We start from the raw sequence: 27,515 nt of genomic DNA on the forward strand, positions 1-27,515 counted from the left end.
CCAATTTTTGCTGCTATACCTCTAATGCTTCTGTTTAGAAAAGTCAACCCAACTTTGGCATATGTCTGTTTAATTGAGTACTACCATGTTTATCGGACCAGTTATCCTTAGGAGCTACGAAGCCCCTGATGAAAGCCACTCGGTTATTTTTTTCTGTTATCGTTTAAATAAACAGGAGATAAACGTCATGAGATACAGATGCTAGCAATGCTGGTTGATCTCTCATTTCTTGTTGTTCCCTAGCTGGGAGTAATTTTTGAAGCGAACAATATTATTTAGCTCTAGGTAAACTGATCTCTATCCTCTGTTTGACAAAACACAAACATGTGTCCGTCGGTTATTGACGTATCGTGCGCATAACCCACCAGTAATTTGAAGACAAGCCAGCCGGCCTCAAGTGTTGTGTGCCAGTGCAACGGTTTTAAGTGTACACAAAAAAAGTTTATCACAAACTGGGACGTAAAGCCTCGTCGAATGGAAATTTCAAGTCCTCGGCTTGGTAATTGCCAAGGTTTCTGGAATATTTGGACGAATAGCCTAATACTTACCAGTGGTCAGCATTAAGTGCAAAGATAAGTCAGCAACCACGTGGTCTTTCTGGTAAATGAAGAGTCATGCAACTGATTATCTTCATAGCCATCTACTGAGCTCTAATATAGACCGGTATCCGGCAGGATCTTTTTCTAATATCCTGAAATCTAATCAGATTCAATCAAGTGAAGAACGAGCTTCCCAGTAAACAGGCCACACCAGATAGATCACAATAGTCCGCAATTTTTGTAAACAAATTTATTTGTCAGATAAAATAAGTACGGATTAATAAAATAGGGAAGTCAAAATCTAGGGTTGCATCGGTTTCGTTCCTTCAGAGATCCGTTGGCGAGTGATTTTCAAGCCAAGATTCGATTTCTAATTGACAGCCCCTAGCGGCACTACCAAACACCGTTGGTTGTACATGATTAGGGCGTAAGTGTGTGATAAACCGTTTCAGCTCGCTGTAACTGCTGTGTTCGCTGTAAGCCGCACCTGTATTACGAAGAAGAGGTGGATTCGAAACAACTGCAGTCCAAACTGGATAAATTTTCCATGCATACGATTTCCAAGCAACGAGGACGATGAAAACTTCGTAAATACAGCCATAACAATCTTTCTGTGTCTATCAATAGCTGCCCCAAGCTACCACCCCTTTTGATTCGCTGAAGCTCCAGCTTCGGACTTCTTCGGCGCTGGCCGTCTTAGTTGGATGGAATTATTACTAAGATTCTGGAGCTGTCGGTAAACATTCAAACAAAATTTTTTTCAGGCTGATGGTCGAGATTCTGACCAACATAAGTTGACAACCATAAAAGGTACCATGGCCAATTTCGGTGACAGATTTATGCGTGGATGAGAGAGTTGCAGTGGGGAAGAATGTCAGTTTCAGAGGGATGTGCACTTAAGCTTTAGAAACACCGGGTGTCATCATCGTCAGTTGTAATAACCGCGTACTCGTCGTACAGTGGTTGTAGCTGCCGCAGTTTCGTTCACCGATGGTTTGGGGAGAGGGGGAGGTAGCTGCGCATTGCAGGCGGAGCTAATAAATTGGTGTAAGTCTGTTTCATGCCTGATTTTCCACACGTCACTCAGTTTACTCAGTAAGCAACAACAAATATTGAAGAGAAGACCCTCGTTTAAGTAGCGAGGAAGATTGAGGAAAAGTTTGTCCAGCGAAGTGGAATACCTGGGCAACATTTCTAGGATAATCAGTTGGCATCTACCTCGGGCTGTTTGCATAGCTCTCTTGTTTTCTGTCCGGAGCTAGCAGTAAGGAAATATATATGTATATGTATGGTGTATCTTCCTTCGCTGTATTCGAAAACATGTTTATCCTAGTAAGAACTTCGTGTGCGGAGTGATCAAGACCATGCTTGAGTCAAGGATGTTATAGAAGGCAGAAACAGATGTCACTTAGTTGCAAGCTAGTATCATACCTACGAATCCACTGGAACGTCACTCAAAAGTCAAAATAACTGATCAGTCAAATAGGGTTCATATCAAGTGTGTGCGTGTAGCATTCCATCCACAATATGAACGGATCGATCCATTTAGGTTTCGACGAAAAAAAAGCTTGTATGTATGGGTATACTCTAATAGTTTGTCCTATTGTCGTCTAATCACACTTCGACTTGTTGGGTGCATGAATCCAGACGGTTGACAACATAACCAAAGACAGTCGTTGGTGCTGGATTTTGCCTGTGTGTTGTCACGGATGTGGCTAGCCGTGTGTAGGACTGTGTAGAACAAACGACTGGACAGTTGGAGGATGGCGTGCAGGTGAAGTATGTGCAAGCATGAAACAACGGAGAAGCAAAGCATGGTACTCCACAGCTGTGACGCGCCATAAAAGAAAAGCCATACACACAAAATTAGGTCAATGTTGTCATCACCCGTCTGGAATCACATGATGACAAACGAAGGCATGCGGGTTACATGATAAAAACCATGTAAAGATAATGGTAAGAGTAGGTTGTCGAAACCAAGTTAAATGATATTGCACATACCGTGGCGATAATCGGTCCACTTGCTCAATAAAGTTAAAGGGAGCAACATTTTGATGGCACTGACTCCCCACAGAATCTACAATATGCACCTGGAGAGGTTCCATTTAAGCAACGTCAACACCAACTAGATAGATTACCATCATTAACGTTATGTATTATCATGCTGGCTCTAACCTCCGGTTAGATACTACCAGGTTCGTCTGAGCGACAGAACGCCTCGTTTTCGTTCACAGGTCCTAATAGGTCCGACCACCTTGTGTGCCTGTCCGATTTTACTGGCTGACCTCACTTTACAGGGCCGTTGAGTTCGGACGTAAACAGCAGATTCGAACGACCTGAGAATGTTCAGCTAAGGAAACCTTTAGGTACATAACTGCCATGTTAGGTCAATCAAGCCCAAATAGAATTTTCCGAAAATGTGAGTGAATTCAAGCAGTATCCCTTCCAACCAAGAAATCAAGCTTTCGGAAGAATACGTTATCTGGTTCATAATAAATGGATTTGGCGGTCCCCGATGAAACAAAAGATTTGCCCAAGATAGCATATAGTCCGCCTGTGAACTTGGTGTTAAAATAACTGATTGGAGGGTGTGGAACAAAAGTGGGGCACAAGTATGCACCGGGGAAGACAAGCAAAATAGCCACTATTCCGACAGCGAAGCCTGGAAAACACTTGAGATTATCTTCCGACCACTTAGGTCGATAAAAATTGGCTTAAACTCCATGTTCAGAGCTCTAAAAATCCAAACATCAAGGAAATACAGCGGCGCGCTGAGTTGGAGCTAAGGACTAGTGAATAGACCACACCATTCATGATTCCCAATGTATCCGTTGGTCTGCCTATGGACGTAATCTTGTGTGAACCTAATCTAAACTGAGGCTCCTTCATACCTTATTGGAAACTAGGAGAGATCGTTGACATCATCGAATCACCGAAAACTTGGCACCAGATGAACAGAACCGTCTGTCAGTAGGGCTATGCCCGGAAGATAGAGGTTACGTACTGTAACGTTATCCATGAGTGACCCATACGTCGTTGAGAAAACCGGTGCAACTGAAGTCACTGCAGCGATACGAGTACAGTTTGGTCAACTAGCTCCACAATATACTGGGATTGTAGGGCTCCAACGCTTAATAATAAGTCATTAATAATCCTTCGGGTGCAATATCCCCTTAGCTCATAGCTGCCATGCGACTCGAAAGAAGCACAAGGCCTGAGATAGTGCCGGGCTTTTCCAGCCTAGACCAACGATTCCGAGTCGAATTCATAAAAAAATTTCGGTTCAGTTTGTATAAGCAGAAAGTGTCCGTAGTTTAAACTGATCGAGTCAAACTTTGTACACCACTAGGTGATGAGTTCCTAGCATTCATTGTACAGTGCAAGAATAACAGAGCGAGTAGTGCACCAAAAAGTAAAAAAAATATTTAATCCACCTCTATCTATCTTCTGGCTTCTTTGTACATTCACTTTCGATATACACCTGATTATATATATGATGTATATATATATATATATATATATATAATTGCTTTTTTGCGCTTTACGTGACTGCCAAACCATCTGCAAGCAGCTCAGGAGGAGCTGAGCTGTTGTGGTCAATCTAGGCTGTTTACAGAAACCGTTGACTGATAATGATACAGAATTACTTGGAAGCTCTCGCATTACCCCTTCAACTATGACACTCCACTCACAAAACCGTTGGACGTTGTGCACATTGCCGAGGCTATCAGATACGTCAATAAATATCATACTAGTAAAAATAATTCCGGTCTATAGTACCCGTGTCGGACATAATGCGTTACATGCACTGCTGATACTACTGAAAGCAGTTGCGCGTCAATCAGCTTGTTATTCCGACCAAAAGAACCGACAATGGCAGAGTTTGGTATGCGGAAGCCAGGTCACGTGAACCATCTATCGATTACGCAGTTCAGTCGCTCGTAGGAACATGTACAGCACCTTCAACAATGGGTGATGAGTCATTGAGTGCAAACAAACGACGTGAGCTAATTTCCTGATCCAGCTACGAAGCACACACGTGGTAGCATCAAATTTTAACATCTTCAAGTTATTGTAAAACTCATCTGAACATAGACCATTGCAGCAAAAGCTGACTGCTTGACGATGGAATGGACACATCTGATCGAAAGATGGAATACCCTGACTAAGATAAATTTCGCGTGGGGTAGAATTTCTTTTCAAGCACGGAAGACCTAGCTGTTTCAACAACATTTTCTCCTTACTTACACGCAAAAGTCTGTCGGAAATTTTTTCAACTCGGAGTTTGACGAGTCTAAACATGAACAAGGTTGACTGGTCAAATTATTTCCGCTACTTGATGAGCCTTTAATTCTTTGTTTGAATTTTCGGTTCTGTAAACTGTAAAGTCATACATAAAAATCACTATGCGCGGGCCGTGCGCGTTTGAACACAGCCACAGTGCGCCTGCGACCCACTGTTTAACCCAGAAGCACATCGATCTCGATGCTCTCAAACATTGCTATCGTTGATCCAGAACATACCATCTCACTGTAGACGCTCAAATAAATACATCAGTGTTAAGGAGCTATAGCAGCATTTGTAAGCTGCATACGGAAACATGCAAGCGTGCATTGTTCCAAAAGTACATGTAAGAAAACTTTTCGGGAACAAAAACGACGTCTCCTTGAAAGCAGTCATCATGAGATCGACTGGCATGCACCTTTCATATAATTCTAGGCACGCGAAGCTACGAATGAACAGGTGGGACAGTGATGACCGTTGGTGTCACTCTGTTATCGAGTGGCACGTGATGTAAGCACACCCGTCCACAGTCTGTCAGACTGCCAAATATCCTAAGCTCTTCGTTATATGGTGTGGGTAGTTTATATTGGAGCTCCAGGCGGCAGACTCACCGTAAATGCGGATATTATCATTGCATTGTTGGAGCCTGATGCCTTCTGGTAATGGTTTAGACGAATCAAGAGTGGTTTGCAATAGTTTGTTCGTTTTGGCACCAGTCTGATGGGACCAGCCGGTGGGTCGCCAAGCAACGAGTGGCCTCGGCCGGTTAACATTAGACGGAGAATTGAAAGGAGTCTGATCATTGGACGGCCCAAGCGTTGTTCGGTACTGGATTAGTGATGACATGCCGAGCTGTGCCATCGGCAAAACATGAAGCTGAGCTCGTTGTTGATTAGAGACGACGTGTGCCATCAGGGAGGCGCAGACGGTGCAGCCGTTAAGAGCCGCCGTGCTGACAAGTTGGTGTTGATTTCTGTGTAGCCACACTCGGAGATTCAATTCACTAGCTAGCCCTATGGTTAAAATAATAGAAATAAACAGATACATACCACGATTAAATCATTCAGCTACAACACCTTTCCGGTACACAACTGTCATGCCACCACAGGGAGAAGCACCAGGGACAATACCAAGCCTAGACACGAGCATATGAAATATACAGCTTGGGTTTGAACCTCGGAGCTATCTCGAGCTCATCCCACGAACCTCCAAGAGAGTCGACCAATATATACGGTGTCCGTACGGGACTGGTGTTCAGTTAGACAATGAAAGGTTATCTTTACACATATTCCGCTTCATTGGATAAACATGGCATGGTGCCTCGCAATAATGATGTGCATTCATAAGCCCAATTATAAAAGCGCATGTTAAACAGCCATGTGGACGAAAGTGAATCTCTAACCTAGGGTACTACTTTTATGCATAGTTGCCATGCGACTCGAAGGGAACAAGAGCTGAAATACTGTCAGTTTGTCAAACCCTAGGTGGAAACAACGAGGAGCAAGGAGGATCCTTCGGTCCGTGCCTCATTTGAATAGGTTCCCGTTACTTCGACGAAAGAAACCGGACTAGTTAGGGTACTACTTTTATGCATAGTTGCCATGCGACTCGAAGGGAACAAGAGCTGAAATACTGTCAGTTTGTCAAACCCTAGGTGGAAACAACGAGGAGCAAGGAGGATCCTTCGGTCCGTGCCTCATTTGAATAGGTTCCGGTTACTTCGACGAAAGAAACCCGGACTAGTTGTCTTAAATGGACAGTCTAGTCAGTAAGGTGATCAATCCCCCCTAGGATCTGTGACTGATCATTCGGTCTATACGTACATTTAGCGAAACTCAGTCATTCAGTACACCTAACCAGACTTTAACTCGCGCGTTCGGATTCGAATTAGTTAGATTCAGTAACACATCGATGGTGTGACGTCTGCAACTGCCATTGATGCATGTTTAGTTGTCTCCTCAAGCCAACTTACCAGCGCGTTGTTAACCCAAAATAAGCTGTCTGCCACCGAAACGGAGACATCCGCTGCAGGTCTATCAGAAGGAATCAAATTGGCAGTAGGTCTTTGGGAGCTTTGTAACAAAAATTCGATGGTGAATAAGCCAAATCAACTTACCAGATGTTGATTCCTAACTCACCTCAGAAAACTGGACTTTGAGAAATTGATTTCACTGAACTAATTTATGCCTGGTCTACGGCAGCCAGTTTCTCAGGTGTATGTATGTCTTTTACCCGGTGCCTTTGTAAGAACCAATGTTGCATGACAACACACCGGTTAACCTTAAGTTAGGATGTCCGATAAATGAATAGACCACGGTTGCAAAAGGGTTTGTAACAACCGAATAAGCGCTTACACGCATTACGATGTTGTTACTTATACGAACAAGTGCAGTGGCGGCGAACGCCGCTGACAAAATGTCGAGTACATGTTTTGAGCTTGACCTTTTCATTCTTTAGTTCCCATAACATTGCTTCTCCTTCCGCTATTCCGTGTCTATACTTACTTTAGCCTACCCTTAATTAAACTAAATCTAAATAGCTCGAAATAGCTCAGTGGTTAAGGCTTACTGACCGGAGTGTCCGTGGTTCGAACCCAAACTCTGCATCTGGACTGCTCCTGTCTAGACTCTAGCAATCTGGCAGTATCTCAGCCCTCCTGTCTCCTTCGGGTGGCACAGAAGCTAGGCACTGGAAAGGTGTTACGGCTGGACCATTTCACTATACCTGAATGTGTGCTCATGAAAGAAGGAATGCTCTTTTCTGTGAAGTTGTTTGTCAACAAACACGAACCAAGCGGCTACAAGATATTAGACACGAATGTAAACATCGTATAAGCAGAGAGTTTTCGAAAAGTGAACATTCCCAAGCGACTTGAACTGTCTTGGACCTCCCTTCACTATCAAACAATTATAAACGAACACTACAAAGCAGTTCCGTAATTTCCATAGTAATGTTCAGCTTCCGTCAGATGCGGGGACGGAGCCTGGGCACCGGACAATAGACTACTTGCATTACTCATCAGCAGTTTACCTGGCTGCACTCGTAGTGGTTTCAAACGAGTTTAGTTGTTCTCTGACGTCGCGCGCAACGTTTGCTCTGGAGCTCGGCCGGAGTGGTTATACATCTAACAGTGCTCTGTGAAGACAATATTGTTTGGAATATATACGTCCGCACTTTTGATAATGTGTCCGAGTGAGATGACTTTCGGATCGACTTCATACTTTGGGGAACATTTGAAAAGGATTCAAGCTGAGCTCATGGAATACAAAGACACAAAGGCATAAGTCTGAGATTCTTTCAAAAGCTCCTCGAGGTAGACAGCGAATGGCGGAAATTCATTAGGGGAACCAGACCTGAAGCCAGCCTTCCAAGGAAACAAGTTTCAGAAACGATCTTGAAGGAAGGGCAATCTGAGTAAGAAGCTGCGTTGTGAGGCAAACATGCTCAGCGTTTGTAATAAAAAGGGTAGACATTCCACAAGTTATCAAATAAATCTTCTCGGTTAGTGAAACAAACTAGAGAACGCAAAACCACGGCAACTGTACCGCTGTGTGCCCCAAAAGATCAGCTTCCCTCAAAAGTAACCAGGTGAACATGTGGTTGGACTAGTCGAGAATTCACGATTTTGTAAAAACAAGTGGATTTCTGGTTTGCACGCCCACGCCAAGACGGACAACAAACAGGCCACTCGTACGTGAGTGATTTAAGGCCATAATCAAGGGCCGTCAAATGGAAGCATTCCGACGATAAATCTGCCAAAATATGGCGCCCGGAAATGTCAGATTTTTCAGTGGTTAAAAAAAAATCGTTCAGCTGTAACACCCTTTCGGTACCTAGCTGCCATGCCATCCAAATTAAGAAGGGCTGGAATGCTGTCAGATTGAGAGGAGCAATCAAATGTGTGAGGTTGGGTTCGAACCATAGACCAGTGAGCTATCTCCAGTTTCCATGGTTAGTGGACGGTTGGTTCGCCCCAACTATTTTTAATGGTTTCAGTGCGCATCTCTAGTCCAGTGCTTCCAGCGTAGGTCAGGTGATTTTCACGCTCCACAGGCCAGGTGTCATAGCGCGAAAGGCACGTGCATTGGAACAAAAACCGCAAGACAAGGTGATACCCGCATGATGCAAGATGATACGTCAACAACTAATTTGAATCATTTACGGCTCACCAGTCGCGCTTCTCTTTAGTCGCTAGGTTACATGAAGACAAAATAATACGTGTGCATCTTACGAGATGCGATCCGAAAACTGACCTTCAAAGTGCATCCATAGTACAACCGCAACGGTTACGGATTGCCTTGAATAACGGGCTTTATACAACTAGGGGTGACAGCACCAACAAAAGATCAAGTTTAGTATCGCACGCCTATACCACTTGCTGTGTTTGATCAGACCACGTGCGAGTACGGTCGAGCACGCGATGGACGAGGCGAAAGCAGGTCACGTGAAGTAAACACTGCTGTTCGACCAGTGATTCACAACGATTTTCTTACGCATGCGCACGTGACTCACGTGAGGCTGTTAGGGATGTGAAGGTCGTCAGTTGAACTTCACGTGTCTCCAGCACCCCTAAACCAGTCATGTGTAGAGAATCCGGATTGATACGCAACACTTCCGTTTCAGCTACTTATCATACAACCAACTAAAAATAACTGCAAAACCTTTGTAATGTTTTTCTATAGAGGAGAATGTCGGTAGCTCAGGTAGCGTAGATGGTCGTTGGCTTGTTCGCTGAGCTGGGCAATTTGGTTGCAAACGTTTCATCACCAATCGAGGTGACATCATCAGTGCGTAGTTGTGTGTAGCGGTGGGTTAGTGGTTGGCACAACCACTTTGTAATGTACTACTCATGAGGGTGCTGAAAATCCATCGACAGCCCATGACCGGTTTCGCCCTTTTTTGGGGCTCATCAGGTAGGCGCAGTCCCCGAGTTTCCATAAACTCTATGTTCTACTTGATTTTACTTGATGTTTTACTTGATTTTACTGTATTTTGAGCTTGACGGAACGTTCGGATAAGCCTAAAACTCTAAGATTTTGCTAAGTCAACATCCGAGAAAACAATATCTAATGAGTTTAAAGCAATACTGTATTCAAATGAACCAGCTGAAACGGCTGGAAGCATCAAACTCTTCAGATACGGGGTATTTGGGAGGAAGGACACGAAATCGCTCGATCCGATAGGCGCACCTCCAGAAAAGCTACAATGATTGCCCTTTTCATTCTTCCTGAGGGTATTGTTAAGACCATAGTAACTTCCGAGATTTCCACGCACTACCAGGCTTTTCACATAGACATTCTAAGTCAGCGCTAGAGAAATTCTCGAAAAGGTAGGATCACTATCATACGAAATTTAGATCAGACTAACTAGGAAGCCGGGACGATAGTCCATTGATGAGATATGCGGCAGGTTGGTTGGGAAAAATTAACCCCTGCACTACTATTTAACAAAAAAGTATAGTCCTCTTAAGGTTCAAAAAGTCGGAGTTAGTTGCGGTGAGACGCGGGAGAAGTGATTCCGCCGACCGGTAACATCTGACTATACTCGCCTGTGAGGAGATGTGGCCATTCATGCGTTTCTAAACAGGTGTGACAAATGTGAAGGTCCTCAAACACAATGGTGACACCTAAAAACCGCTCCAACTACATTGTAGATTCGAGAAATACCTAATTTGGCAAATCAATCTGGTTTTCCGAGAGATTTATTTGCAAATCAATCTGGTTTTCACGAGAGATTCAATTGAATCTCTCGTTTATGATAGATGTAGATTCTTTGTGTTAAGCAACAAACGCTCTGCAAGGGAAGGTGACCTAATGGTCAGCGACACAGGAAACAAGTAACCAAAACGAAAGTCGAGAAAATGTCCATAGAAAACTGTTAACTATCTAGCAAAATTGTGGATTGAAGAAAATCATAATTACGGTTAGTGACGTGGAGTTCCAGAGTGTAGTTGTTTGAACGAAAAGGGGAGAGAAAAGATGGAAAAAAGAAATCGATCGGACATGCTACTGAGGCAAATAAGGAAGACGGAGGCGTGGGATATGACTGAAAGTTTCTGAGAGGGATACAGCTGATGCCAGTTTGGAAGAACATATGTTGTGGGAGCAACAATTGATCAGGAGTGGGATTTCAGTGAAGCACAACTTATTTCCCCCAAAAATGCATCTAGTCCTGCAAACTAAAGTGGCTGGGCCGTGTTACGCATGCCTAGAAAAGCGCTGTTTTCTGTTCCGAATTCGGGATAGCGAAAACGTAAAGGTAAACACAATGAGACATGGAAGAAGGTGATGAACGGTATAACGAAAGGTTTGGGCGTTGTCCATGCTGTTTGTCCTCCAGGATGGCACCCAAGTGACCCTCTCTGTGTGCGGCTGGAAATACTGGACGATATGGCGACTAAGCAACGTCACTGACCCTCATAATGTCAGTTTCTATCCCGATTGTCTGACTGATTACAGGAGGTGTAGGCATCTTGGGTGTCTACGATAGGCTAGCCACAGGTCCCTCTTCCTGTCTCATTTCTTTCTTCTCCACATCATAAAACTTTATTGAAATAAAATGATATGGTTGTACCGCATTGAGGCACCAATTTTCTCATCTGGTATTGTTGTCAGTGATGAAAAGCGATAGATTATGAGGAGGGATGATATATCTGCAGAATCATGAAGAGCCTGTCCGTAAGAACACCGGTGGCGAATGACCTTTTTCAGATACGTCTCAAAGCTGGGATGTAACAACACCATTCCGTGGTACGGCGAATCTGAGATTCACCCAGCGGAGTAAAATATTTGTGTGTGCGTAAAGTAAAACCTAATTCAGTGGCGCATTTGTAACCGCCAGTTCGAGCTTAGCGGACCGAGGTTTTCAGGGAATACCATCATTCATCATCATCATCGACAGCATGACATTGGTGTCCAACACCGATGCTTCACTGCCGTACAACCATGATTTATTTGAAAGAAAGGAATAAACATGGACGGAGAAGGGACTTAGTGGCAGCTAACTACAATCATTCCGAGGTGCCTACAACTCCAGACATTCACTCTGGCAATCTGCAATCTGGATGGAAACTGACAACAAGAACGCCACTGACATCGGTTGGCAGCCATATCTTGTAGTGTCTGCAACCAGGCGCAATATGGATCACGCGGTCGGCATCCTGGAAGGCGAGTAGCACCGACAGCACCCAAGTGTTTTGTTAGCTCCTTCATACCCCTCTACCTTGTCTTGGGTTGGCCAGCTCTCAGCTTACGCTAACCTGAAGTAAGCATAGAAAACAGCACTCTCTTCGGTGAACGATGATTCGGTATATGCAACACATGTCCCAACCAACGCAGTTTTTGGAGCCGGACACATTCTTCAATGGAAGTACCCGTGGCACAACCGGAAACTCGCCTCCTAATTGCCTCCTTACGGATACGCCGACACCAACCCACACGAGCTATGGTTCTGAAACAATGATTGTCGAACAACTGAAGATGTCTCAGTTCCGCTGCCCGAACAGGCCAAGTCTCACAAACATACAACGAAAAAACAGCCCACACAGTAGTTTGATACACACATCACTCGAGATTCAGAGATAAACCACTGCGACGCCAAAGGTGTCTAGAATTAGAAAACTCCACCCCGGCGCCTTCAGTGACTGCATGTCCAGAAGCATGACCTTACGCTTTGTGGGTGCAAAGTGCATACCAAAGGACGGGATGACTTTGGTCAGTTCATCCAAGAATACTTGCGCCTTTTCCTCCTCTTCGAACATGAGAACGATGTCGTCTGCATATTCCAGATCGACAAGGTTTTCTTCACAGGCTATTTGAACACCAGAGTTTAGGAGACCCTTCAGCGTTCGTCCCATTATTTCACCGATCACGAAGTTAAAAAGGAATGGAGAGTGTGCATCCCTGACGGACACCGCTTTGTGTACGGAAACTTTTGGAGAGCTCTCCGTACACTCTCACACGTCCGGAAGTCTGAGAATACAAAGAACGTATTATGTTTACAAAATTCCGGGGGCATTCCTTGGTGGGCAAGCGTCTCAAGAAGAACAGACCGATCAACCGAGGCGAATGCACTTTGAAAATCCAAGAATACTTATGTCGTATGGCGTTTTTTTAGCACCTGACGTGAACATTTGATTTGGTCAACGCAATCCCTACAAGGCCGGAATCCCACTTGCTGTTCCCGAGTCAGTGTCTCACGAGCCACCGTAAGGCGACGAAGCACAATTGACGCCAACAGTCTCGTTACGACCGGGGTCAAGCTGATTCAACCGTGGTTATCACACTCATTGCGAGCTCCTTTTTTGAAAATGGGCGCTATCACCGACTCTCCCCAGTTGTCTGGGACAGGCTCCTTTTCCCAAGCGCAAGTAACCGGATCAGACAAGTGTCAACGGAAGACTTCACCCCCGACTTTGAAAATGCGGTTGGGTGGTCATCCGGACCAGTAGCTCGGTGGCACTTGAGAGAACATATTCGGTCGTGAACCTCCGAGGCCGTAGGTGGTTGCACGTTCACCGTTCAGGGTTCTACTTCAACTGTGGGTTCTAGATGAGTGCCAGCTGGTGACCACGACAGTTGTTATTCTAAGTATTTAGCCCAAAAGTAGGGGTGTTCCTCCGTATTCGGGATGTTCATCCCATCCCATTCCTTGATGGTTTCGCTCACAGGTGGTTTCCGGGGACCGGTCGTGCGGATCAGCTGAAATAATCTTCGGACATTTCCGGCTTTCTGGGACTCTCTTAGTGCTTCTGTGTTCACCATACTTCACAGTCGGCTCACACGCTCACTTTCACTTGATGTCTGAATATTCTTCGTATCGGGTTATGTTCGGGATCGGCTGGGATATTTCTCCGAGATTCAAGTAGTCCCACCATTCAGTCCGATATGCAGTGCGTGTGTGCGCCTGGTGGTGCCGTGCCACAGGCAAAATTCCCAGCACTAAGAAAGGAGGTGGCAATCTCGTCCTAGTATGCGTTCACACCTGATGGTGGAGCATTTGGAAGGGACTCTAGGAGACGATTATGCTGAACTCGTCTAACACTTGGATCTGCTAGTCTCTCAGTTGCCAAGCGGTTTGTCCGCATCTTACGAGGCCCAGGGAAGTGTAGGGAGAAGTGACTCAGGGAATCTCAGCCCAGAAAAGTAGACGAAGGGTCGAAAATACGACATCGGCTAATGAAAAAGAGGAGACCCAAGGAGAACTTGCGGGATGCATGCAAAATATGGAGAGTTGAATGTTGCACAGTTCCCAATACGTCAATCAAAACTCTTGGCGGGTTCATCTTTCAGAGTGCATGAAATACAGAGTGCTGAGAGAAATACGCCGTTGAGCTGCAGATGATAACGTCTGAGTTGATGATGACAGCTGTGGAAACAATCCTATCGATGGGCATTCCAGTCGATCAATCGATCAAAGTGTTTGTAGTCCAAACAATTGTTCTCAGAAGCAGTTCGGAGAGATCACCATAACATATCCAATCAAAAGCCCTCGAAAGGTCGGATGATAATGCTTTTTTCAACCGAACTTAGAAGTGTCAGCCACGCCAACGGATCCAATATGGAGCCATTACTTATCAGTAGGACATTGTTCTGTATGTCTCACAATGGTTGTTTGACCAGGAAGGACTCCATAACTCTGAACAGAATGGAGACACTTGCCATGGTTTCGGCAGGATCCGCGCCTTGGAATAAGAACATGAACTAAATCCCATAAAAATAGAAAGATGGAAAATGTGAGTCATGGTACATAGAAGGGGGGACATCATCAGGAAGTGGGTAAGAAATATCGAATAAAAGAAGAGACGAGCAGATGCCCCGCATCGAAATAATGTGTTTCGGTGTGTGTGTGTGTGTGTGTGTGAAAACAAACACGGCAGACAGTGAAGAACTGTTGAGTTTCTTGGAGAAGCGACCGTCGGAGGTATTGCCTGTCGCTCGGAGAAGGGATTCGGAGATATCACAGGCATCAGAAATGGCAGGTAGTGTGGCAGTATAAAAAGAATGGCCGACTGCATCGCCTGTGTCCCAGAAAGAGTGGCTACCGGCAAGCTCGTTGGACGTTGGTTAGTTTCTTGATTGACGAATGCGTCTTTTATCCAATCGATTCTAGCTTCATAGGATTTACATAGGGACACGTAATCGGAAGAGGCAGATAGGACGGGATTATCAAGCTGATGTTCATGAATGCGATTTTTTTTGGCAACGGCATGGATACAGACATGGTTTTGTCACTCGGAAGAAAAATTACGATGTTTAGACAAATGGAAAATAAACCGAGGCTTGCCACTGATGAGGAGCCTTTCGAAAAAAGTTGACAAATTACCAGGTAGGCAAAATTTCAATGGATAGGGGAAACAAATGGTTTGTTCTTTTAGTTAGTTGGAATATACCGCCAGAAAACATGACGAGGTCGACACTACCGTGTAGATAATTCGAAGTGGAGGCATCTGATAAGGCTACTGTTTTTTTGCCCAAGGGGTGAGAAAACGTAGTACTGTCCTTGAAGTTGATGGTGAGGAATACGTCCATGGTATGGCATACGGGTACACGAGTGGGGAAGGTCACAAGCTAAAGAAATGCAAATATTGATTAAAAAGCACCTTACCTCTGTCCCATAAGCAAGCCATTTGGAGCTATGGAAGTTGAACTCGCCAAGAATGCAAAAGTTAGCATCAGAATCGAATTAAAGGATATATTCACAGTTCAGACTTTAGAAGAGCAACAGGATAACGAAGGTAAAAACTGATAAAAAAACATTCATGCCACGCACGCTGTGAAATGAGATCAGGAGCAGAGTGAGCAGAAGTATTTGTTTTGAGCCGTATAATCATGGGTACGTTGTGCTGGCCAGCAACCTAGCGCAAAAGCGTATGAATTCAGGAAACCTTCAGCCTTTGAGGCCTTTGCTCTTGCTATGCAGAGCAGACAGAAAGCTTTCCAACAATCATGACAAGTCAAACCAACGAGTGGGGTATATTAAACAGCAGTTAAACAACCCGTCAACCAAAACTCGAGACCACTCCAGTCTCAATACCGTACGATGTGAACTGTGAACAGCCAAACAAACCAGAAATCTGTTGTGACTTTTGATTCCAGTAAAAGTCAGAGAGTGTGGGTGATCCTTCGCCCCCACACGAAGCTGGAAAACCTTAGTAAGACCAGAGATTGACGTGGAATTCGGTGTATGACATGGTTATCCAATGTCCCCGGCGTTCCTCAGCTTCGCAAGCGATTGGTCACTGGAACGGGCATTGAAGTGATATGATGGAGCCCAGTTGAGTCCTCAAACATGGATAGCTGACTGGGAAACCCTGATGATAACGTCATGTCGGGTGATAGCTTGCGAAGACACTGTGTGCTGATTGATCCAAATTACTAACTAATACGTCGGATATGAAGTTTTTCTTCATCTACTCAGCACTCTCAACATAAGGGGTGACGGACATGCCAAGGAAGAAATTGAACGTCATGTGGCTATTGTTTGACAAGTCTTTCTACAGCTCAACTCTGCCTTGTTAAAGTTAAAAAGTGAGATCAGTTTACCCACGGAAATCCTAATCTTCCTGATTAATGCCGGCAAAACAAGCCCTCTGCGGACAGATGCAGAAAGTCTGAAGACTTTTACCACTTGTCTCCGACGCACTGTAAAATTTCGTTACCCACAGGTGTCCAGTAATGACGTTGTCATGGCCTACCATGCCTACTTCTGTCTCAGGAGATAGCCATCCGAAAGGGTGGGTGAGGTAGTGCAACCCTGGAGCCAATGGGGAAAGGGCAGCTAATCCTCTGCTTTCGCATCGCAGAAAGATCATCATCCAATCTGATTCGGGCACGGAGATCTTGCAGCGTTCGTCTGAGTGACACCGAGACGTTTAGGAAACGAATGAACTAACCAGCTGTCTCACGAATGCGTCCACTGACTGAAAGCGCTTATGGTTGTTTTTGAAAGCACGAAAACTATCGAACAACTACAAGTTATTCGCCTCTGCATTATTGTTACATAGTTGTCGATGTTTGAAGCTGGCAGCGATGGTCGATCGATTGCGTTCAGCTGTTGTGATAGATAAAATTAGCAACTGTGCACACGTTCAGTTCGATGCGTTGGTCACAAGTTCAAATGAGACTAAAATGTTCACACTACCTGTGACAGTGGAATTGATGAGCAAAATATAACGGGGAAACCCACCGGTTTATCATGGTGTTCAGCTGAACGACAGTATGTATGTGAGAACTGTCCGTCAGACAAATAACGGTCTTTGTTAATATAAGTAAATAAAGACCAATGATCTGTCACGCACTAATACGCGAAGTACGCGGCCCCATTGCAGTTAGTTTCAAACAACCAACAACGATCAGTACATGAGATTTGTCAACACAAACGTGAATAGTCGAGTCATAGGTGGAAACAAATTTTATTATCAATCATGTGTGCAAAAATGAAGATTGGCGCGCCGGTTTACTATTTCAAAATATTTTTAAAAAGAGGATAAATGGGTTATAGAAGCGTAATGGCCGAGCAAACACACAGAAGATATTTGGCCAACTGGATCTTTCTAAAAATGCGCTAGATAGAACGACTTCACTTGTAGATATGAGCACTGTTCAACCTGAGTACGTAGATTCAAATATGTTGTGAATGTGCACTCAGAAATCCACCCTGGTGAGTTTTTATTCAGATCAGAACACGCACCTGAACTTCTGGAATGTGTTGATGGAATCATTGCAGTTTCAGCAACAGACAACAAATTCGGTCAAATTTCTGTGATTTTCGTTTGCACAGTCTACTTCTTCTGCTTTGTTGGGCTCTATCGATTGAACCTTACGTCGAAAGATAAAGATGAACCGCATTCAACGCAGCCGTATCACAATTGTGTCTGAATTTGAAACTAAATTTATAATTCATACTTAGAGTTGAACTTGAAAGTAGAAGTGCCAAATGGATCAATCCAGTTTCTCGTTAACTTGCGAAGTAACTTACCAGCAGCTTGTTAAGTTTATGCAAGCTGACTGGATACAAAAAGGGTTGGAGAGGGTACCGTCAAGCAATCGGATTAGGAGTTCAGTAATGCACGATCTGAGGTTTGGAAACAAATGACCAATGTTTGGTCAGTAGGAATTAGGGACAGGATCTTCCATGGACGCAACAAGGGCAAACGAGATAGGGAAAACGATAGATACCGAAATTCACTTTGTCACTTCAGTATACGATTCCCACAGTCATCTGTGAAACACAGGTGCCGAAAGCAGAGGCTGGCTTTGGTTGGCAGGCAAGTTGAAGTGGTTTCTATTCTGCTCGCGAACGGGGGTGTCCGCTCACAGATATCGAGTACGAAGACGACAGGGGCGAGATGGCTCATGTGATTAGAGCGCGAATTTACTGACCGGAAGGTCCGTGATTCAAACCCGACCTCTGCCTCTCGATTTCCCCTGTCTAGGCTTTGGCAATTTGACAGTATCCCGGCCCTCGTGTCTCGACGAAGACCACATAGCTCTTCTTGGATCTGATGCCGTGGTAATGCAAACAGCATTAAATAATTTAAACCATTCTGCTTCAAGGTTTGACACGCGCTTACACACAAAGCGTGAGGTTGCTACTGCAAGACTGTGGGGGCTCGAACTCTAGCTTCATGCTTGCAGATAAGCCGCTTGGGATAGTAGACAAGTTTGTCTACCCGGGTAGCTGTATCAGTCCGGGTGGTCTCGCGATAGACGATATTTTCTTCTGGAGTGGGAAGGACAGAGAAGCTTTCATGAACCTGCATCACCTCTGGCGTAGGTGTGATATCAGATTGTCCGTCAAGGACCGAGTTTATAGTGCTGCGTTGCGCTCCATATTATTATACGGGCTGGAAGTCTGGATGCTGCGCGCCGAGAACGTTAAAAGACTTTCAGTGTTTGGCCACCGATGTCCTTAGAGCATTGCCCGAGTCTGATGGGAACACTGGATCGCTAATTCTGAAGTATGTCGAATAATTTTTGGAGGAGATAACTCGCCCACAATAGATGAACTGATCACACTCCACAGGTTGGGTTGGTTTGGCCACGTGCTGAGTATGCCAGTCAACCGACTTCCTCGGAGGACTTTCTTTGTAAAACCACGCGGAGGTCAGAAACGAGCAAGGTGAGGATAAACACTGATTTTGTAGCAGCAAACTCAGCTGCATTGATCATCAGCGTCTCCCTGGATGCGGACCGGTAGATGGGACAAATCAATTATTAGAGATCTCGTCAGACACGGCCCAGTCGCGCCCTCAATGGCGATCGTGCACCCAAGCTATTGCTTTCAATGCATGGCTCCCTTCTCAATCCCTCAAATGAAAGTCCACTGACAGACTTGTATGCATGCACCAATTTATCAACTCCCGCCTCCAATGCGCAGCTATTTACCCCATCTCCCCAATCATCGGTGAACAAAATTGTGGCAGCTACAACCACTGTACGACAAGTACACGGTTCTTACAGCTGATAATCACGACGATGATGATGTGAGCAGTCATCACAAGCTTTTAGCATGCAAACCTTGGTTTCATCGTTTTTCGAATGAGTCATTTTAAAATCGTTTTCGCTATCCCGACACAAATGACAACAAACACTTAACCAAACACAGAATTATGTCGTTTGGTTACATCATATTCTTCTCTTCAGAGGCTCATCTCCCAAGGATGTGTATAAATTTCAGAAAACATCCACTTTCAAACTTTATATTATAGTCTGTAAAATCTGACAGCTTTCCAGATTAGTCTGTAGCCATTTTGTGTGGCCTACTGAAATTTAAGAATGACATGATCGAGGTGAAATGTCNTAAATTTCAGAAAACATCCACTTTCAAACTTTATATTATAGTCTGTAAAATCTGACAGCTTTCCAGATTAGTCTGTAGCCATTTTGTGTGGCCTACTGAAATTTAAGAATGAAATGATCGAGAGTGAAATGTCCTGGGGCGGAGGCATCTTGGATTTTCGAACAGAGCGGGAATGAAAAAGCTAAAGCGGGTAGCGAACTTCTGAAGATTTGTTTTCGTACATTCGGTACCATCAGCCAAGCCACTACGTCTGGTTTTTGTCAGCAAGGCAAAAACACAAACGAAGACACGAGCAACCCTATGAGAACTTCGGATAAAGCTGGATAACATGAACCCAAGACAGTAACGAGCAACTCCACAGATTTCAACAGGAATATAACACCGATTTAGGACTCTTTACCAGCGAGTCTGAAAGCGTCGCTACAGGCAGGTTCCAGCCCGTATGACTGCACTCCAGTCATTATGAAGGATACAGACCAATGGATGTACTCGACTTCGCAAGAAGTGGATTACTTTTTGCGCACAGCCTACAAAATTCATTGTGTGGGAGTATCACCATAGACAGCAATACACCACTATTAAATGATGGTGCTAAAACGGAATACAACCACAAGGGAAGCACAGATGGAGAATTGTTCAGAAAAGTCCTATGTCCATATAGAAGACAGTCACTACAGTGTGAAGTATCGAACAATGAAGAGAATGAGTGTTTTGCCCTTTATTGGTTTCCTATTTTTTCTTATTCAATCCTAACTGGGGGTAGAAAACACACGCCATTCACCAGATGATACATCTGGTCATATCGCTAAGTGTCTTCGGTGTCTCTCGGACCCTAACCGAAAAGCTGAGATGGACCCATCACAGTCATGTCTGTAGTTAAATTCTCCATTCTTTTCCACCAAGCCGTCGGCTGACCAACTCTTCTTTTTCCAACTTCTGCGAGCAACCATGAGTAGTGAATGGTGAAGTGGTCCGTGGTCAAACAAACGCGGAACATGCCCCGAACATCTTATTCGGCGATGTGAAATCATTCCCCGCAGGGCTAATTCGTTACTCACACGATGCTTTATCCAGATGCGAGCAACGATGCACAAATAACGGTCCACAAAAATCGATAGTTCGTTCTTGGTCAAACAGTCATTAATTAAAACTGAGCGCACGGCTGCGTCGAATGAAGGCGGAACATCATGCGAATACTAACCTTGACCTAGGTGTACGCTGTGCAAGCTCATTTTGGATTTTGGATATCTCTACCAGCTGCGTAGCACCCACCAAGACATCCAAAAAGTGTCGAGAACTTCTAGTACATTGTCCCTAAGGATGATCATAGACGATGTGATCCAATCTTCGGAAATTACACTTCGAGGGTGCAAAACATATGCCATATCGTATAACGTTGGTCGAAAGACGATTAAGCTAGATCTATCACCCAGTAAAAGAATGTCATTTGCGAACTCCACATCTGTAATTCGTGTCCACAAGAACAGGCGTCAACAAGGTAGGATGCCGTCGACAGGAAAATACGCGTGAAAATACCCTGCTGCACACCGTTAGTGGTAAAAAGTGGCGATAGTTATTCTCCATAGGCCCTAATTTATCAGATATCTGTTCGTATAAAGCCTTAGGCAAGCGATGAACTCATCCGGTACTCAGGCCCATATAGACAGTCCTCAGCAAATCTAAAGATACACTTTCTTACGGAAAGACTATAAATGCCAAACCAGTAAGTTACTTGAAGCCGTAGTAATTGTTAAACGAGATTGAAGTTCGTAAGAAACAATGCAGAGAAGAACTTCATTAGATGAATGTCTTATCCTACACATCAAGAATTTAAGTAGATGGTTGGTCTGCTTTCTCTCCACAGAGAAGCTCTTCAAATTTCGCCGATGTATTCATTTGTCTACACTGTTTTATTCTCAAACTTACCATCTGTGCTTGTCAACTTTGCCATCCTCCATGTGCGCACGACTGCATCTTATGACGTCATCCGAACTTTGGAATAAACCACCCAAAAGTGGAACACGTTATGGTGACACTGAAACTCACCGTAAACGAACCGTTCCTTCCCCAGTGTATACATGCCACACACTACGACAGTATTGGGATATTTTTCCAACTGAACACGGGTCACTTCTACAGCACCTGCGATGATCACTTGTTGAGGAGGGAAATCATACTGTGACGAACAATACCTGTGTGAAAATAGTAATACTTCTTTTTTAAGGATGTAGAAGCAAATAAAACGACTACCCATGAAACTAGCATGGTTTGTGATAAGACAACGCAACGATCACCGGTTAAGAATCACGAATGTCTGGAAAGCAGTTTGAACTACGCTTCCGCATTATTGTTTTAGTCATTTCATCCGCATAAATATGCTAATGGTAGTCATAGCATAAGTTCAGTCTATACACATCAAATCTTTTTCATAACTAAGGATGTTATGTAACCCTGTTTTTTACATCCGACAACATGGACTTCAGTCCAGGATAATTGGTATTCAGTCTCGGGACGTGTGAAAAATTAAGCAGCCTCGAGCGCTCTATGCGCAGTCCCAGAGGACATGTAGTGTGCTCAACTTCGATCGGGCTTGAATCAATCGGAAAATATAAACCATTCACCGTTCATCCTACTCCGATAGAATGATGGTATGCCTTTAATAGCGATTAAAAATTCACCGACTGCAGATGATGAAGGTCAATATTCCTTTATAGTTGCAATCTTATTGCAATGTTACCCATACTAGAACACGTTTGAACGATTTTCCTTTCCTCTTGGGTCAGCCTCGGTCCTCGAGTTCTGCTGCTCATTGATCTAAATCCGACGGCTTGAATGACCATGCACACCTGCTACAGCAAAGCAAACATCGAAGACCGTAGTCTGAGAAACTATTGCTTCAAAAGCCTAACTTTGTACTGTCATGAGCTGATTAGGTGGTGCCCTCTCAGCACAAGAGTTTCAGAACGAGTTGTTCCTACAATTTGTCGCGGTAGTTTTTTCCGACTTCTGCTGAGGTTGCTCATTGTCACTGGGACGTAGACCGCCAAAGTTATTCAAAATATCTAACTTTCAAAGTATCCACATACTTCTCTCAGTTCGAGGTTTTTTGGAAGCCAACAACGGAATTTGTCGTGTAAAACAGGACAACTTTATGATTATGTCGCGCAGTGTGACAGTCCCACCCCAATGTATCTCAAGGTGCAGACCTGTATTGTTCCAGATAAACTTGTATATCCCAACAGTGGTCGACAGCCTTTTATTAAACAGTACGATGCAAAGGTATTCGTAATGCACTACTCATAAGGTTGCATCACAAGACCTTTGCACCGTAATACGCATATTTTCAAAACATTTGGTTTTGCGAGAGACTCATCTGGAACCCAACTGAATCTCCCATTTGTGATCTTTCCAGGCCCCAATAAGGGCGAAACTGGTCGCGGGCTGTCGTAGAAATTTCAGCAACCTTATGAGTAGCGCATTACGAATATACATGTATCACGATATCTCGAATATCGTGGCAACTGAAACACGAGGCGGCCTAGTGCAGCGTATTTAGTTGCCCGGAAACTCACAAACGAGTTAGGTTCCAGATGAGTCTCTCGCAAAACCAAATGTTTTGAAAATATGCGTATTACGGTGCAAAGGTCTTGTGATGCTTTCGTTTGCCGTTTTCAAACGGTTATATGTAAGTGTTATTCTTTTGTATAAAAGCCACCCATAAGTAAACTTCAGGCAAAATATGTGGATCGAATAGGCGAGACATACATCTGAAAACGTTGCAAGTCGATAAACCTTCCGGTCGTAAGGTCTACAAAGTCCACAGATGATAGCGAGGATACGGTAAAGTGATCGTCTAAAACAGTTACTAGAGACCAAGTTCACTGTAGTGAAGTTAGGGTGCTTGCAATAAACAGTCCAATAAATTTCAGAATATTGGCATTAGACCATAGCCAACCTTAAAAGAACTTACACACCACACGTTTGCTACATAGAAAACGACATAGAAGTAATAATGCGCACAGAACTTGATCGGAAAGCATTAGGTGGAATCAAGTGTCACATTAATATAACAAATGTAAGACTTCTTAATCTACTCTGACTGGAAGTAAAGTAATGCAAAGGACCTACGTGGTATCCAAGTATACTGTATGCAGTTGCGGAATCGCTTTACCCGAAACGGGAATCAAATGCATCCCAACAATATCTGCCAGCGGACTGGGAGGTAGCAACATGTCAAGATGGAACCGAAAGTCGCCAGTGTGTAAGATGAACCGCTTCATTGATTTCAGATGGAATAAAAACATCACCGATCCAGGACAACTGGAAAAAAAGATTAAATACCTGTTCTTAAAGTATTCCGTCATCTCCCAAAGGGCTGTCATCTTAATCCAGTAGTTATAGGATTGGTTCAGGCAGCACAGAGGGCTTTCAATCCTCTGTGGAAGCATTATTTACCGGGTGAGCAACTGGCTTCAATACATATTCCTGAAAATATACCAGTAAGAGACGGAGGTATACAATTTTGATGTTCACAGAACATCTGAGAATGAGGAAGACAGAATTCGGCAAAGCTCGAGTTACAAGTCAATACACAGTGTGAACTAAGAGGCCGATGCCTAAGACAAGTTAGACCACCGACTCCAGTGTCCACGCACCTGATAGATGCTTCGACATGTGAAATACCGATGCCATGTTCGGATATGCGAACTTCACAAATAATTCGCTACTAACATACTCAATGGATTAACTGTGAAGATCTTCAGCACAACTGAAGAGTTCCTTGCTTAACTTCTACAAATAATTGTCCGAAAAAACACAAGTACCAGAATTGGAAATCAGCGAACAATTACATATACCGCTAGGTCAACCGTCGATTAGAATACCAAAACTCGACCTACAGACAAAGTGGAAGGAATAGCATTCTCTTTTCTGAAGAGAATAACCTAGTCCGTAGGGCATACAGATACTGCGAGAATTTATTTCCCAGAGTACGTTCACCTAGGGTATCCTCTCTTCCAGGACTGAAGCATGGAAACTTATTTCCGGTTTTGTTTGTGGAAATTTTGTCCATTAACTCAGCTTGAAGCACTACACAACCTTGATGTTGTTAGTGTCATACCCGCACACCGTCACCTTTTCCAACAAACGATACGTAAAATTTCAACGGGCGTCAACGTATTTGAACACATTACTTGCAACGAGTCGAATTCCGAGAGTGTAGATAAAGCCAAGTTCGACTAGCGACGTTTCCACAAGAAACTGTTGTCAGAGTCAAATGTCGTGTGATTACAGCAGAGTAGATATAGAGCATCGCACCACATCTTATTCGACTGTTGAGTGACAGGAGATTAATTAAGACAGCTGGTTTGAGTGAGTGTAAATGATTTCTGATCGGGCCGACCGCGTTGGATGTGAGCAACACCACATGCCTAATTTTTTACTGCTAGTGTCGTAACGAGTTAGAAAAAGTGTACGAGTAGTCCATAAGCCTCTGACCATGTTCTTTTAACCACACACATTTTTAGTTTGTCCAGTTATTCTACCCTCCTTAGAACAAGAAAAGGATCGCAAAAGGCAACTTGACAGTCCCAAGGGATGCATGCCGAGGACAGCTGGTGCGACTCAAGATGCACAAACGTTACACTACCTAGAATGAGACAGTAGTATAGTTTCCAAGATAAACCACAGCACCATGGACCGAGCCAAGCATTAAGGCCAGTGCCAGCATGGAATAATCGCAGTACCTTTCGGTGTCGAGTGAGTGTGTTCTCAAAGTTTTCCACTTTACTCTAAGTAGGCTACTCACAAAAACCTTGTGATCGGCCGTAGGAACACCTGTAAATTATGCCTATGAAGCAGTATGGCAAAGCACTCTTGGTCTATAGAAGGAAACATTCTTAGGCGGCCAAAACTCCTTTTTCTTTGGGGCTGATGTCTGAATGGAAGGTTCAGAAACAGGAATTAATCGCTGCTGTGAAAAGTTACGCTCTAATAGTGACGAGTTTATACAGAAATTGCCAGTATTCCAAGAGGAAAACTTTTGTATTGTAAGGTTTTACAAGTCTATTTTCAAACAAGACGAAATATGTGCAGATCTGTTCCATTAATTCTTAAAAGACCCTACCTTCCTTCTTTGAGTAATTTAACCCTCATCCTTCCGTTTCCCGATGTACTTTTAGTTGTCAACCAGACTCAAAAACCAAAATCGGTTGATAAATCATACACCGATTTTCCGGACTATTTCGATAGAGCATACCTCCGGCCATTTGAAGGAGAGACCATGGAGTTCCATGGGGAACCCTCCAGTAAAATCATCTCGCCATTGCGGTAGTTTAGATGTGAACTGCCTACAGGAGAAAACTGAGGCTCAGTTGTAACTTCATAACTCGCTTCGATTAATTTCGCTTTACACAGTAAATCAAATGAGATCAAATCACGACTAATTTCCGACGAATTTAGCTATTCTATTTGTGCGAGAGTGTTGTTCTGTGGCAATACTGTTTCCTGCCTGCCAGCACAGAGGATTAACATTATAAAAAATCGACTCGAGTTCCTTAGGTGTTTTTTTAACAACAAGTGAATACTGTATTCATAATGTGGAAAAATTTTGAAGCCGATTTGAGTGTTTATACGAGTCGGTTTTCTTATCAATAGGATGCACTGTATTGGGATTGATAAGTCTGGTGTCATGCCGGAGAATGACGAGATAGATGAAACGATTTTGTGGAATACTGATGAAACGAGAAATGACAAAAGAATACAATAACCAAGTATCAAACAGGTTTACTGTAAGTCTCACTGATTTGCATCCATGGCGACCACGTCTATTCCACAAATAGGAAAACTCTCATTCAACGGAATCGCCACGACTTTGAGGTTTCCGCCGAATTTGATGCGTACGAGGGATTTTGTTACCTGTGTTGATAGGAAATTATTTAATCGTCTTACCGCACTGCAATAGATCGTGCCTGGAAATGAGGCTGAAAGACCGTTATAGTGATCACTGTGGAAATGGGATAGTATGTATGCCTCACACCCTTTTATTACTCCATAGTTGAAAGCATCTACAGTCAGTGGTGTGTCTAATGAGGAGGAAAATAATAGAAGGGAGCTATGTCGAACCTGGTATCCACTTATAGAACGGACAAGGTTTTGATTTAGTATACTTCTGGAACGCAGGGGGATCGCTCGCTTTCTGTTTTACCGGACGAACTCTAATAGACTTTGACCCGTGTGTATCTATTTTGAGATTCGAGGTCGCACCACCGTTGAATGAGATCGAAGTTTCAGAAAATTTCGAATGAAAATATGACAGTAGAGATTCGCCACGATATTGTTCGCTCCGTGACTTCATCCCCGATTATCGAACTTGATGCTAGAATGCGTAGACTAGTTGACAAAGGGTGGGCAGATATTCTTCTGCTTGATGGAAAAGTATATGGCTGAAACGAGAAAAAGGAAGCAGTCGTTACACGCCCTCATATTCTTACGGAAAAACAGTTCTCATACAAAATGATACTCTCCTGCGTTTCTCACTGAATATCAATAAACCGATCAACCACCGTTTCATTTTAATTCATAACACAGCGGTTTTGCTGTCCATATTATGGATTTTTATGACTGAATCTCTAGCAAGAACTCGAGACTGGAAAGTGTGGATGCCCTCCAGTTCTTGATAAGTTTTAGCTAGATATTATAGGATGCAAGGTAACCCCGATGAACTTGAACAAGGCAGTGAAAAAACAAGGTCACGAAATGGATTTACTTCGCTTACTAGAATCCGCCGCAGCATATGATACATAATACAAGGCGGTTTTCAGCATATATACAACTTTAAAACAACGAGGCAAAACAATGAAACCAAAAGTCAAAAAGTTACCCCTAATTCTT

The 27,515-nt window shown here is 43.8% G+C and overlaps 1 protein-coding gene across 1 annotated transcript; it reads right to left on the reverse strand.

The window, feature by feature from the left end:
- Window positions 1–800: 800 nt before the first annotated feature.
- On the reverse strand, window positions 801–26,979 carry T265_07016 (hypothetical protein; the record flags this gene model as incomplete). The annotated part of the gene is made up of 6 exons (XM_009172437.1): window positions 801–1,026; window positions 5,435–5,836; window positions 21,672–21,817; window positions 23,754–23,945; window positions 26,425–26,707; window positions 26,748–26,979. 6 exons carry the CDS (start codon window positions 26,977–26,979, stop codon window positions 866–868), a joined length of 1,416 nt encoding a protein of 471 aa, XP_009170701.1.
- Window positions 26,980–27,515: the final 536 nt, after the last annotated feature.

Source organism: Opisthorchis viverrini (assembly GCF_000715545.1).
Source record: "Opisthorchis viverrini unplaced genomic scaffold opera_v5_155, whole genome shotgun sequence".
Taxonomy (NCBI): domain Eukaryota; kingdom Metazoa; phylum Platyhelminthes; class Trematoda; order Opisthorchiida; family Opisthorchiidae; genus Opisthorchis; species Opisthorchis viverrini.